The following is a 13,717-nucleotide window of genomic DNA, read 5'->3' as shown; positions in this document are numbered from 1 at the left end:
GGGGGGGGGGGTGTCAACTCATCTTGTGCACTTCTCTGAGACAGGTGGAGACATTATCTTGCAATACACATCAGTGCAGTGTGTTCATGGAATATGTAGAAGGGGTAAACAAAAAAAAATAACCAGCTAGCTGTTAGCAAGAGTTAGTGAACGATGAAAAAACAATGACTGTCACAACAGAGCAAACATTGCTTTTTCATTCTTTCTGTCAGAATTTCATGTTAGCTTTATTTTTAATCATTCTGTATTTTCAGATTTAGATTGTTATTTACCTGGCAGGACTTTCTCTATCAAATCTCCCAGTGTCGGGGCAGAGTGCTCTTGCCTCGTAAGCCTAAGAGCTAAAAACCACATATGAAGAACACAATTTAGGAGAATGTACAGGGGAGGTAGTACAGGACACATGTCTGAGCGTCATCGTCACCAAATACATGTGAACACACAAACACATACACACAAAATAAAACTATATGGCCTCAGGACAGTATAAAGTCCATGTGCAATTAAGACTTAGAGCTAATCACAAATATCAAATAACATCTGTTTGAAGCCAACAGAAGAAGCATATCCCAGACACTCAGACAGCCTTCTGTGCAGAGCCAAAATACAATGAATGACATGGTTGGGACTTACTCCTTTATTCAACAAAGTAGTATTTCGACATTTACGTGAGATGAACGTTGGGAAGAGTGAGGGGAAAAAACATTAGGAAAATGGGTCAACTTTGGTCAAATAGTATTTGCAAATTGCATTTAGTTTTCCCCAAAAGGAATAGAAAATTGAGTGTGTTCTCCAACTTAGAACACTGCAGACAGTGTCAGGTGCTTCTCTAAATATAAAGTGATAATAAACTAACTTAAAGATACAGTCAGGGATTGCATCTGTAATGCCAAGTCGAACAAAGCACCTATGAGGCATTAAATGTCTCAGAAGGTATTTGCAAACACTGCTCGACCACAGACTGAATGACAGATTTAGGTTCAGATTCAAATTGATAGACAAATTAATGGTCTGATCTGTGCTACTCACGAATTCGGTTGCTCATTGTCTCAGGGAGCGAAAATGCCCGTTTAGATTCTGTTGGGCCTCCCCTTACACTGTCCCGAAGAGAACGCACACTCTTCTGCCGATTCCTGGCAAAGCGGGCCCGTCGTATCTTCCACATTGCTGCATCACTGAGGTTGGCTACGTTGGTTCGTACAGCTGTGATGGCTGTCAAAAGAAAGATTACAATTTGGAGCACTATTAGGCTGTAATGTTTATGTTACAATAAATATTCTGCCAAGAAACTCGCAGAGTAGGTGGAGTAGCCTTAACAACTCTGACTGTGGACATAGAAGCTACGTACTAGTAGGGAATGGGAACTCCTTGTTGCAGTCCAGGTGTAACTGAGCCTCCAGAGATAATGTTTCAAAGCGGTTGACAAAGAATTCCCAGCTCAGCGCAGGAACGTCTTTCTTCAGAAAATGCAGCAGCAGGAGCTTGCTTAGGATGATGGGCCGATCCCTTACAACAGTGTCAAACTGGAAATCCAGGCACAGACATAGCCCCTGTATAATAAACAACACCCACATGTAAATACACAGCAGTATGTGAGTATATGCAGCTACATGAACACACATTTAAGTTCAATAAGCATTGGACTTATATGGGCCCTAACAAGGTCACCTGCAGTGCCGGCCTCTTGATGGTATCCAGCAGCAGTCTGGCTCGGGTGGCCACAGCTGGGTTGACGTCCTCCACAGAGGCCAGGAAGCAGCAGAAAGCATGGGCTAGGGAATACTTCAGCAAGTGGTTTTTCGTCACCGCACCGATGTCCAGAAACCGACACAGCACTGCTACCTTCTCCACTGGGAATTGTCATAATAATACAGAGTGTACAGGAAGATCAGACAAATTACACAATAGGAAGAGACAACTGAGCTGCCAAGTGTCCGGCCATAATTACCTAGATATAATAAACAGAACAGGCATTGAGGTCCTTGATGAAGATAAGTTAATGTATTAGCTACTACTGTATTTCTTTGTCATCATATTAGCATTCAATAATGCATGAGTATATCAATATGAATTATGTTTATTAAATAATTAAGAAAGTATTTAATTAATTATATAAATACTATAAAAATCAGTTAAAATATTCAATAATTGTTTTACGTATCTTTGATAAGTAACATTTATAAAGAGAGGTAAACAGAACGTCTTGCTGTACATTTTTCTCTATTTTTTGTGTAAAAGTATAGTTTCTATAACAAAATAAGAAGATCCTTCCAGTAATTTTTGCCGTTATTTATTATGACTCCCAGTGAAATCTAAAAATAGACATTTTATTCTGAAATCCATTAACTTTCACTGGCTGATAGATTCAACCAAGTCTTGACCACTAGGTGTCAGTGTGGCAGTCAAGAGAAATTGCAGAATAGCACCACATTGGCTGTTTGTGATATTTAAGGATATATTTACAGTATATAATGTGGTCATGACATAGACCATCAGCATTTGAACCTTTCATTATGGTGCACCATTTTACAAAGGTGGAAAGACTGAATGACTGAATATATTTTATCATTTTCCAGAGTATTTATATGCACAATAGGCTAACAACCTTCTTTACACCTTCTGAGAAATATTTACTGTGTGTTTGGGGCTCCTCTCCTGTTTCCCTATTTTCATCCATTGAGTCAGAGGACCTGTCCTCTGTCTCAAGGTCAAACAGCACCTCTCTGCCAATCACAAGGCGAGAAAAACCTTATTAATCAAACAATTCCTCTTTGCCGCCTGTTTGAACCCCACGGTAACCATGACAACTGAAGGAGGAGCTGTGGGCAGGCAGTGGTTTAGGTAGAACATTATATAAGCAGACTGGGGGTCTTTGTCTAACAGTTCATTCATACACAACCCCTTTGCTAGTCCAGTCATCATGATGACCTTGATGAGGTGTTAATACTTGCATTTGAGGTTGTACATTGAATGTGCCTCATCTTGAGAAATAAATGCAGACACCCGATACACAAAAGGGTAATATATGATGTATGAATATATGATATACAGTATGATGTATGAATATATGCCTCTCTCTCACCTGCTTCAAACCGTATTTTCCAGTCTTTGCTGTTGAAGTTTGTGTTGATGAGGTTCCAAAAGATGTCCGCCCCATGTGACAGAGACAGGGCATGGAGAAGCTGAGGCACAGCCAGGGAGGCCAGCTGGCAAAACTCTGACTTCAGCATGGACCACAGACTGTAACACAAACATAGTTACACACCAAGTTACATACACACACACACACACACATACACACACACACACACATTTTGCTTTCAAGCAGTTGGTTAAATATTGTTGTATTTAACAATTTTGAGTAAAAAGACCTGACAGCACACACCTCGGAATGAGCATCTTTTCCTGGACGTAGGCAAGGAACTGGGGGTGATCTTTGCGGGCAAGGTACAAACACTCTCCATGGAGACACAGGATCCTTAGACCGTTCAGCATGTTGAACAAGATGTCAGGCTCCTCAAACTTGGACATTTCCTGGATACAAAAGAAATGCGTGAAATAAATCACAGAAAACCTTCTTGAATCCGGTCAACCTCCGGACCTCAGTTTTATTATACATGTACCTGCAGAATGGTGTATATGAGCTTCAAAGACACAGGGAGCTGCTGGTAGGAGAACTTCTTATCAGAGTTATTCTTCATGGCTGGAAGGAAGAGTGCAGTATTAGAAATAACTGAACTCTCAAGTTACTCTGCATTGTCACAGAGCAGAAGTGGTTGAATGAAAAATGTGAAACATATCGATGCAATCATGAGTTCTAAATCGATACCAGTCTCACATCTGTAAAGTAAATGTGGAAATAAAGCTAGTAACCAGTTAGCTTAGCTTAGTATTAGGACTAGAAATGGGGGGGAAACAGAAGCATATTTTCCAAAATGGTGAGTTATTTCTTGTTATGGGTTCTTAGTATTCCTCCGGCAGATAACAGTTCAGGAAATTATAATTTGTTATGGCAGTTAATAATTTTTAACATTGTATACAGAACTGATACACACATGGATCATCAGGAGAAGGGTTACTGGGGTTGTCAGTGTGCACGCCACATGGGTTGTCTCCTTCCTCATTTGCATTCTCTGCACCGAGACAGAATTCTGGCTGAGACAACAGCAAGGTTTCCTCCAAAGTATCCGTAGGTTCCTGTAGAGGAAATCAAACACTTTCAAAATCTCCTTTATATGTTTCATACACTCATCAGTAATTCGGCTGAGCATGACATAGAGTCACTCTAAAGTACTTTTAAAACTACCTATTTGTAAGCTGACAAAAACAAAGAGATACAAAGATTAAAATAATTTAGAAAGGTGTGTTGTATGTCATCAACCACAACACTGGCTCAGCTAGGCACAATGTTGTTTTTTGTTGTATTGTTGTAAGGGACGTAGGGGCTACGTGACATTCATTTTAAAGCCTTAGCTGTTAAATGCACAGGATTTAATTATATAAGACGTATGCAAATTTAAGCTATGTCTCACCACAAGGCGAATCTCTTCTCGGGGTGTCAGCCTCTCCAGGAGCTCACATCCCAACTGGTAGCACAAGATACTGGATTGGCACAGGCTGCACTCTAGGGCCTTCTCATCCTTCTGGCAGGTGTGTGAGCCCCCCCAAGGGGCCTGGAAGACATTGTTGATGATGCCCACAATATCCTTCCCCAGACTGCTTTCTAGACCCAGCATCACACCGTCATCCTGGAGCTCCATCTGGGACAGCAGGGGATAGGGCCGTGAAAAAAAGGGGAGCAAAAAATGGAGCACACATATCGAGATCCCACCTGTGGGCATTGTTGTCATTATCCTTTAAATGCATGAAGAAGAAGAAGAATTCTGAGCAAACAGACTTCAGTGGATATCCTTGGCACATATAATACACATGTAATACAATATGATAGTGTTTGCGTTGTAAGACGTTTTGTTACTTCCATTCAAATACCAAATACCTTCAGGAGTATAGTAGAAATATCACCATCCAGCATAGTAAATAGACCCATAGTCCCTTTAGGAATATGGTTCCAAAATCGTCATTTTAGCAATTTTTCATCAGGAAAGTGTGGTCACCTGCTTTAAGATGAGGTCAAACATGAGGATGAAGCAGCCAAGGTTCATGTCATCATCGTCACAGTCCAAATCCAGAGCGCAGTGGCCAGTGGCATGACCCAGGTTTTTAAAGGGGCTGCAGCGCAGGGGGCTGCGGAATGGGCTCCTGAAGGGGCTGGGGAACGGACTGAGGGTGTTGTGCTGCCCATGGCGTCCTGGATCTGACACCACACTCACCTATGAGCATAGAGAACATCACTATATAAGGTAAAATATATGTGTTTCAATTCATATCCAAAGAATGTATGCCTCTGATGTTCTTTTAATCGTAATCGTTATTGTAAACGTTCCCCTGTTACTGTCAGATTTGATGACACATCAGTGCAGAGTTGTTCGGCTATAAATTTAATGATAAATCTGCCTCACAGTCAAATTCAAATAAGCCCTTTAAGAGAGCTATATTTAGACATTGGAGGTTACCATGGCAAAATATAGTACACATCAATGAATGGTATAAAATAGAAGCCAGGAAGGAGTAGAAATGTGTCATAATCCTATGCAGGCATTTGACAGAATGCAAAATAACCATACCAAAAATGTAATAACATCAAGTCAGTTGATGTTTTAAGTAGAATTAGGTGTATTTTTTGGAATAAACTATAAGTTAAGCTTGTAACTGGGATAAAAATAAATCAAAACGAGCTTTGAACCCTCATATATTTCTTTTGTGGGAATAGTTTTGCATTGCTGTTTCCCTTACCCTGCGAGCCCCAGAGTTGCCAGTAAGATCTGAGACGCGTGCCTTCCTCTGATTGGCCAGCTCCTTCAAAGAGTTCACTCCATCAGAGAACATCCCAATCAGCAGCTGAAGAGGCACCACAATGTCCAACTCCGACAACACCTGGGTCCAAACAAAACACAAGTGTTTGAAGGGTCTATTAGCACTAATCCTAAAATATTTTTCTCCTTACTATGCAGATAGTTTAGTATTATTGTATTTCCAATGCTAAACCATGCACTTCAGTTGTTGAGCTTTTTAAATGTATTTATTCTATGCTATAACATAAACACTACATGCATGACTGAATACCTGCAGGGTAAGAGAGATAAACTGATGCTAATAACAATATAAATGCCTATATCACATCTTGTATATACCCAAAGATTTATAACATGCAGAGACAGATGTACAGAGTCAAACTGGGCACCAGTTCTCTGTTTAATTTGAATGTGACCTAATAGAGGAGCGAAAATGAATTCAATCTTTTGACCGTAGTTGTGACAGAAAACTTGAAAGTGATCCACATATACCGGGAAACAAGCTGTGAGTGCATATGGGATGAAACTCAGTCTCATTCAGTGACCCAGATCCATGTTCAGCAGGGCCCCTGCCCAGACTCTCACACTGTATGACAACCTGTTCAATTCACACGCACTGTGGACAGAACCGCAGGATGTCAACTGGACATGATACCGCGTGTGTGTGTGTGTGTGTGTGAGTGCGTGCGTGTGTGTGCGTGCTTACATGCAGCCACAGCAGAGCCTGCTCTTGCACAGACGCTGGGTAGCCAGAGAATCTGCAGCTGATAAAGCCAAACATTTCTTCCATGGAGAACGGCAGGGGGCACAGCTCAATATCAAACATCTTACTGTAAGCAAAAGGCAAAACACAATATTACGTTCCTCATAAACAGTTACACAATCACAGTGATTCAGTTCACTCCTGTTGTTCTTCAGTGTTACAATTGTGTTGTCTAATCACCTCCTGGTTCTAGTGCACCACATCAGAGTGGTATCAATCAATTTTCTGCAAGAACATTTTTCAAAATATCAAACTTCTCCATTTGCTAAGCTTTTCCCTGATGGTACACTTACTATTGATAAGCCCCTTAGTCCAAAATGCATCCACCTTTTTAGTCTGAGAGTTTTGCCGTGCTGCAAAAGCTAGCATCATGCATTATAGAACATTGAGACTGACAAGAGTATTTTTGGAAAAGAGCCTTTTTTTAAGATTCTGTGGAATTCACACCAATCATTTATCTTTAATGTGTGGACTACTAAAAATACATATCTGTTATAAGTATTGTAGCTGCAGAGGAAATATCTTGACGTCATGTCATGATGTAAGGAATAAGAAAAATACACCAGCAAATGACACAACTGAAACCAAGACACAGATTTGTCTGATTATTCTGTATGTAAGGTATATCAGAATAAGCACATCTACAAGTAACTAATAAGAACTTTCAAATCTGCTTATATGCAAACAGAAATGTTTTTATTACAGGAATTTCAACAACAATATCCAAACACTTGGAGGTGGTGGATTACCTAAGCACTTCCCGGAACTCTTTGAGCTGGTGGTCGGGCACCTCGGTGCGAATGGACTCCAGCCACTCAGGCATAAAGCACTCCCACAGTGGCTGACTGATGACATTGTACGGTATCAGACACAGGATCCGGTTCAGGCCTTCCTTCAGCTGGGTCACTGTGCTACATGACTTGTCCCAATATCCTCCCACCTGGGGAAAAGTGTGCATGTACTGATTTAAAACAAACACATCCAAGAGAGTTCAGATGATGACCTGCCCTTCCTATTTTAATAAACCTCAGTCCTCATTGACATGCCGATTTAATGATACATATTGATGCTGCCCAGTGCAAAATGTTCACATATAGATATTTGCAGTTATAAAGTTCCTGTTGTTTTTTTCTGACTATAACCTTTTCCCACCCACATCCACATCCAGTATCAACACCTACATTGGCTATGATCCCTTAACCAGTTACTATGTGTTTAGTTGACCTGGATCTTGGCCTTACCCTTGCAAACTCAACAGGCTTGGGCAGCAGACACATGACCATGACGTCAAATCGCACTTCACACACTGTCTTTAGCCACTTAGTGACAAACTGCGGCTTCAGTTTCTCCACCAGGCTTCCAACCTCATCGTCCATCATGTAGGCGGTGGAGTGAAACCACTGGAAGACCATGCTGACCAGCCGAGCCAGACTCTCTGTTGGCGTGTTCTCATTAGGTGTGCACAGGCTCACCTGCAGATGTGAGTGAAGGTCAGAGAAGCAAACTAATCAGTCAGGTAACCAAGTACTTAGCAGGGTAGCGATAATAGGACATGCACTGTACACATCCTTATCTCCCAAATCCCTGTTATTGACAGACATTGTGATTACACACCAGGAACCAGATGCCAAACTGACTCAGGAGGCGCTGGTCATGCTGGTCGTCCTCCTTGTTGTCAAACTCAATGTTGTCCAGAGAGTGATGGGAGGTGGACAGGCCCATCTGACGACGCCTGTTCATCTCAAACTCACGCTGTTCTGCATGAATTTCTGCCTCCTTGAGAAGACTGGATGGAAATGGAGAGGATAACAGAGGATTCAGAGAGGAGTAGAGAAGACATTAGAGAGAGTCATATTGATACATCAACTTATACATTAATCATCTAATTTCATGCAGTATTGTTAAACATATATTCATGTTAAAACAGCATTAGAGGCATATGCCATGTAACTGTGGCTGTGATATGTCAGTGTAAACACTGTGAATGTACCTTATAACAGCTTCTACAGTGCACACTAGCTCCTCCGCACCGCACTCCCTTGTGTTGATGGGAGGGGGCGAGGTCTGGTAAAGATGGGTCTCCGCCGCAGCCCCCACCTCACTACTGTGGTGGTTGACATGGCAACGCTTACAGTAGCGGACAGGCCGGTTGCCATGGCGCCCACAGCAGCCAGCAGAGAAGCAGGTGACCACAGCCCTCCTAACATGAGAGCTACAATTCTACAAAGCCAAGAAATGGGAAAGGAGGGGATCAGTTGACTTTTTTTTTTTATTCTGGGCAGTAGGTAACAAAATAAAAATATCCCACAATAACAGCAAATCAGCCAATAATGTATTATTACAAACCTCTAAAAATAAACCTATATACAGGCTTGAAAAGCAACTAACTGCTCAGAATATGAATATAGTCCTCTCCAATACACATTTGTTTAGAGACGTTGATCTGTCTACATCTGGAACGATAGAAAAACTCTTTTCTTTATTTATGTGTCCCTACAGTGTCTCAGGTTTCTAAAAATAAAAGGAATGGCACTAGAGAACCATCCTAATCTGATCAGCCTCTAATCTTGTGCCATTAGAGGGATGCAGTGCTCCCTATCAAATTAACATATGTATCTGTCCTTTGATGGTGAGTTCTCTCTTTCACCCATCCGGCTTTCAACAAACAAAAACACCACCCTAATGTTACTGATGGTGTTGTGGTTAACAGTATGTTAAATTTTGCATATCATGGTATATTTATAAGAAACTATTTTCAGATGAAGATGAACGAGCTGGTGTAAATCCATGTGGGAGTTTAAAGGGCTTTCTTAAATTAGTGTGACAAAGCCTGATCAGAAAGGGAGGCTGTGGATTATAAACTGTTGGACAAACAAGGGTGGAGGCCAGCTGTTTCGCCTGGACGGCTGCTTGGCCTGACGGGAATACCTGAGATCATCTCACACTCAGTTTGGTGTCTCCCTGGAAACCAGCAGCGAGCACTCTCAGCAGTGCAAACATCACCCCCCAGCATCTTCATTTGAAATGATGTGGCCTTTACTGAGCTGTTACAGTGAATGGACTTCTCAATGAAGAAAACATTTCCAGTTCATAAATAAATGACCTTACTACATATAGCAGGTAACAATGGATTTCATGAAATGTCTTCATCCACAAGGTTCAATGTGTTTGTTTTCTGTGTTTACTTAAAGCATGTGTACTGTTTGTACACATTTTTGTTTTTTATGTGCAGTTTAAGGCAATACTTCATTATTCTGAAGATATACAGTAATCAGTAACAACAAATCACTGCAAAGGTTAATTTGTCCTTAATATAGAGATACATTGAGTAGGAAGTTGCAGTACAAATACAAATCTTACCTTCTTTTGACAAATGGCAGATATTTCTGCTGCAAAGACAAATTAAAAAAAATATTCAATTTGCAGACAACAGAAGTAGCTTTTTGAAATTAGTCATATGTGCCATTGGAAAATAGAAAAACCTTTTCCTAAAACTTTATAAACAGTATATAGCTTTTATGCATTGCACATAGACACTACATAAAAGCTCTCTTCTTTCACTGTAAAGCCTACATTGACATTTTTTAAAAAAGTACTAGAAAAGATTACATTATTATTAACACCTCTGTTTAAGTATATCATCAGATGACTAAACTTGAAGTATCACATTTAACTAGGGTTTTAAACATAATCAAAGTAAAGGAACACGTGCACATAAAATAACATTTGTAATATTAAAATGCTAAAAATCTTTCTGTATACACAGTAGTATAAAGGAAGAAATCTTTGAGTGAAGAAATTTGTTTCAGACATATAAAAAATAAAACTATAAAATAAAACAAAACCTCAAATAAATGTGCTAATAAGTTAAATAAGCATAACATTCAATACACAATAAGTAACATTAGCCAACATAGACATGTCTGACAAGGAGTAAGAAGAAGTATACACTTATTTAATCCTAACCTTCTCCATAACTCAGTAAATTAATATTATTATAATTTCCTATACCACACATTAACATCCTAATAACATTTATCACATTTATCTTATGATATATAGTATATACACACATAATCTTACACATACATCAATGAACACATATTGTACATTATACTGAATGTATTCTACATATGTGCCATTTACATTATATATGTCTCTTTGTCTGTGGGGAACAAGACAGACTGAGAGACACTTAAACACCTTTTTGTTTGTGAACGCTCACCTTGAGGAAGGAGTACATCAACAAGCCATTCCGCATGGTCTCTGAAAAAGAAATTCATAAACAATGCTTGATTTATAGGCAATCTGCTCAACATAAAATTCCATCTAGCCTTCCACAGCAGACTCAACTTACTAACAGAGCTGGCAAACAAAATATCTTCCCTCAATATCAAAGAAAATACAAACTGCAGAGCCATGCAATTATAACACACTAGACGCTGGAGAAAAGAGAAACAAGTGGTTGTGTGGTTTTGTAATGATGATCTCATTACCAGTGTGAGGGAATTAAGTAACCATGGTGATGTATTTCCCTGGGTTAGAGTGAGGAATAATGAGGCAGGCAGTAGGTGATGTATGTTTTGAACAGCAGCTATTTGAAGGAGAGGGAGAATCTGGGGGATGAGGAAAAGAGGTAAAACAGACGCATACCCTGCTATCCTCTGGCTGCACTCCTCGCATATGTAAAGAGGAGGAGGCTTGTCTCCCAGGGCAACAGAAAGAGTAGGATCTATACACATCTGCAAAGTAAGAAAGGTAGAGTTAGAATTTAGATGGGGTATTTAACATGTTTACATACAGATACTTTGAGGATCAATTTCCATACAAACAAGAGAGAAATAAACCTTTTCTGCTAATTTAGGGACTGGACAAAAAAATGATCTGGTGTGGAAGGGGACTGAACATTATTCTTCAATTTTCACACGGAATGGAATTTGTACAGTACAAATCATTTTCCCATAACCAAAAGTGGATGAAGTGTTTAAGATGGTGTATTTCAATTCAAACCATGTTAATGAAATTATAATTTTTACATAACCACCAATGGGATAGAATTAAACATAACAAAATGATACATCCTGTTTGGCAAATACTCAGCCATTTTTTATGTTGTGTCACTGTGTACACTTCAAAATAAAGTCAAGGTGAAAGTTGTTCTACAATAAATATAACAATAGTGATGTGCTCTCTGAAAGGTTTAATCATTAAAGGCATCCTCCAAAAAAAATATTTTGACTACCCTTCTTTTAGCAAAAAGAAGAAAAAAACCTCCCCTTTTCTGAATCTTCCTCCCCCCAAATGTTTTTGAACAGTCCCTTGGAATAGACTATTATACACTACATTTACTACAGCTAACATTTTCCTTTTGTCTCTCTTACATAGTACCTTCCAAGGGTAGTATAACAGCATCTAGCCCAAGAAATCATTTGGCACCTATACCTGTCTCCCCACGCCTTTGCGTGGATGGCTGCGTGCATATGCTTCCCCCCTTGCAACCTTTGCCTGGCCCTGTGCTATACCTCAATGCTCGTGGCCTTAATGTTCAGATGGTACACTGTAATTTAGCGTGCTCACTTGATGCCACCCATCCTCAAGGGCTGCACAGGGTCACCGCTTCCAATTTAAGCCCCCCCTCCACCAGTTCCCCCTCCCTGCTTCTGCTAATTGAAAATCGCTCCTGTCCAAGCCCCTGTTCCTACTCTATTTGTCAGTTTTGAGCACAGTTGAGTAAGGGCATGCAAAGCTGATATAGCCGAGCAGTAACAGCAGAGAATGGTGTAAAGTAGCATAGAAGCTGCTATCATTACCCCACTCTCACTGATTTATTTACCGAGGGGCTCACATAAACACGCCGACACACACAGTTGAACTAGACGAGACAATCTGGCACATGCCCCATACATTCCCAAAGTTGTTCTCAAGGAAATCAGCTTTTGAATCCAGAGTGTGCTGCTAATTGTTAATCTATCCTCTTCCAGTAATAAGGCATGGTAGACGTAAAGGGATCCAATAACCATGAGTTTACCTTTGATGTAAGAATTAATATTTAAGGCTTATTTAACATGTGTTTGTTAAGGCTAAAGTCACCTTGACAGCAGGTTTATTGATAGCATTGTGGCACTCGATATGTTGACAGTGGATGGGGTTCCAGGCTGATCCAGGAAATGGAAGAGAGACAGAAGATGGCAGTGGGGGAGGAGAAAAGAAGAAAAATGGGGTATAGGTTAGACCTTTAGTTAGTTCAAGGGCACATCAAGCAGCAGATGTAACATTAAGAGAATTTGACCTGTGTACTGAAGCCCCCTGTATTCACTGATGGCTCCGGGTGGCTTCAGGTTGGGCCAGTAATGAAACAACATCTGCACAGCTGGAGGCTTTACTTGGGATGGGCCATAGGATATGACATAAAGAAGGTCCTGCACACAGTACAAACATCAACAGTAATTACAAATTACAAATATTGATCATTGACATGGTATTCAAAGATATTTGCATGATAAGGAATAGAAAGCAAGTAGTTGAAGGTTTTCATTGCAACATGCTTTATTTCAATTCTAAAGAGTAAATGTTGCCTTATGTCAATTTTTTCATATTTTTTAGTCTGGGAAGGACACTTCACAGCGTCCGGTTAAGCAGGAAATGTAATATAATGTATTAATAACATTGCTGAGTGACTGATCCTCCGTTTTTTGTATTGTATTGAAAGCATGTAAGTCATTAAGGTAAATTGTTAATTACGTCTAAAACACACTTTTAGATTTATGAAAGCTTTATTGTCTTTATGAGAACGCAATAAAGGGTGATTTCACAGGTTTCTTTTTCATATGTAGACCACATTAAACCAGGTCCAGATCCAAATCCCCTACACCTAGACTTGTCAAATCTGGACCAAATTATCCTAGAGAAGATAAAGATTCTTAAAAACACAGTTTCAGATTTGTGAAAATGTGAAAGCAAGTTCTAGTCTCAGGGGTCGTCAAGCAGTGTTTTTTACATTTCAGTTGTTGTATGAATTAAAGAAACCATATATAGCATGTTA

At 39.9% G+C, this 13,717-nt stretch overlaps 1 protein-coding gene across 9 annotated transcripts in view; it reads right to left on the bottom strand.

The window, feature by feature from the left end:
- Positions 1-13,717, bottom strand: part of LOC117936013 (protein unc-79 homolog) — a 32,325-nt gene that overhangs the window by 11,559 nt on the left and 7,049 nt on the right. For 7 of the 9 annotated variants that reach the window (XM_034858721.1, XM_034858725.1, XM_034858716.1 and 4 more), the window contains exons 7-27: positions 12,965-13,094; positions 12,766-12,830; positions 11,329-11,417; positions 10,901-10,941; positions 10,036-10,064; positions 8,666-8,895; positions 8,290-8,461; positions 7,917-8,147; positions 7,425-7,615; positions 6,619-6,742; positions 5,854-5,994; positions 5,115-5,330; positions 4,533-4,760; positions 4,056-4,197; positions 3,624-3,703; positions 3,386-3,534; positions 3,083-3,240; positions 1,669-1,850; positions 1,349-1,550; positions 1,030-1,212; positions 273-341 (exon numbers count right to left, since the gene is read on the bottom strand). In XM_034858721.1, coding sequence (XP_034714612.1) covers positions 273-341; positions 1,030-1,212; positions 1,349-1,550; positions 1,669-1,850; positions 3,083-3,240; positions 3,386-3,534; positions 3,624-3,703; positions 4,056-4,197; positions 4,533-4,760; positions 5,115-5,330; positions 5,854-5,994; positions 6,619-6,742; positions 7,425-7,615; positions 7,917-8,147; positions 8,290-8,461; positions 8,666-8,895; positions 10,036-10,064; positions 10,901-10,941; positions 11,329-11,417; positions 12,766-12,830; positions 12,965-13,094 — 3,052 coding nt within the window. The remainder of the gene's footprint in view (positions 1-272; positions 342-1,029; positions 1,213-1,348; positions 1,551-1,668; positions 1,851-3,082; positions 3,241-3,385; positions 3,535-3,623; positions 3,704-4,055; positions 4,198-4,532; positions 4,761-5,114; positions 5,331-5,853; positions 5,995-6,618; positions 6,743-7,424; positions 7,616-7,916; positions 8,148-8,289; positions 8,462-8,665; positions 8,896-10,035; positions 10,065-10,900; positions 10,942-11,328; positions 11,418-12,765; positions 12,831-12,964; positions 13,095-13,717) is intronic. The other 2 variants (XM_034858720.1, XM_034858722.1) reach the window with 1 other exon arrangement.

This window comes from Etheostoma cragini, chromosome 20 (assembly GCF_013103735.1).
Source record: "Etheostoma cragini isolate CJK2018 chromosome 20, CSU_Ecrag_1.0, whole genome shotgun sequence".
In the NCBI taxonomy this organism is placed as follows: Eukaryota; Metazoa; Chordata; class Actinopteri; order Perciformes; family Percidae; genus Etheostoma; species Etheostoma cragini.
Note: the sequence above shows the minus strand (reverse complement) of the source record. Positions and strands in the feature narration are given on the sequence as shown.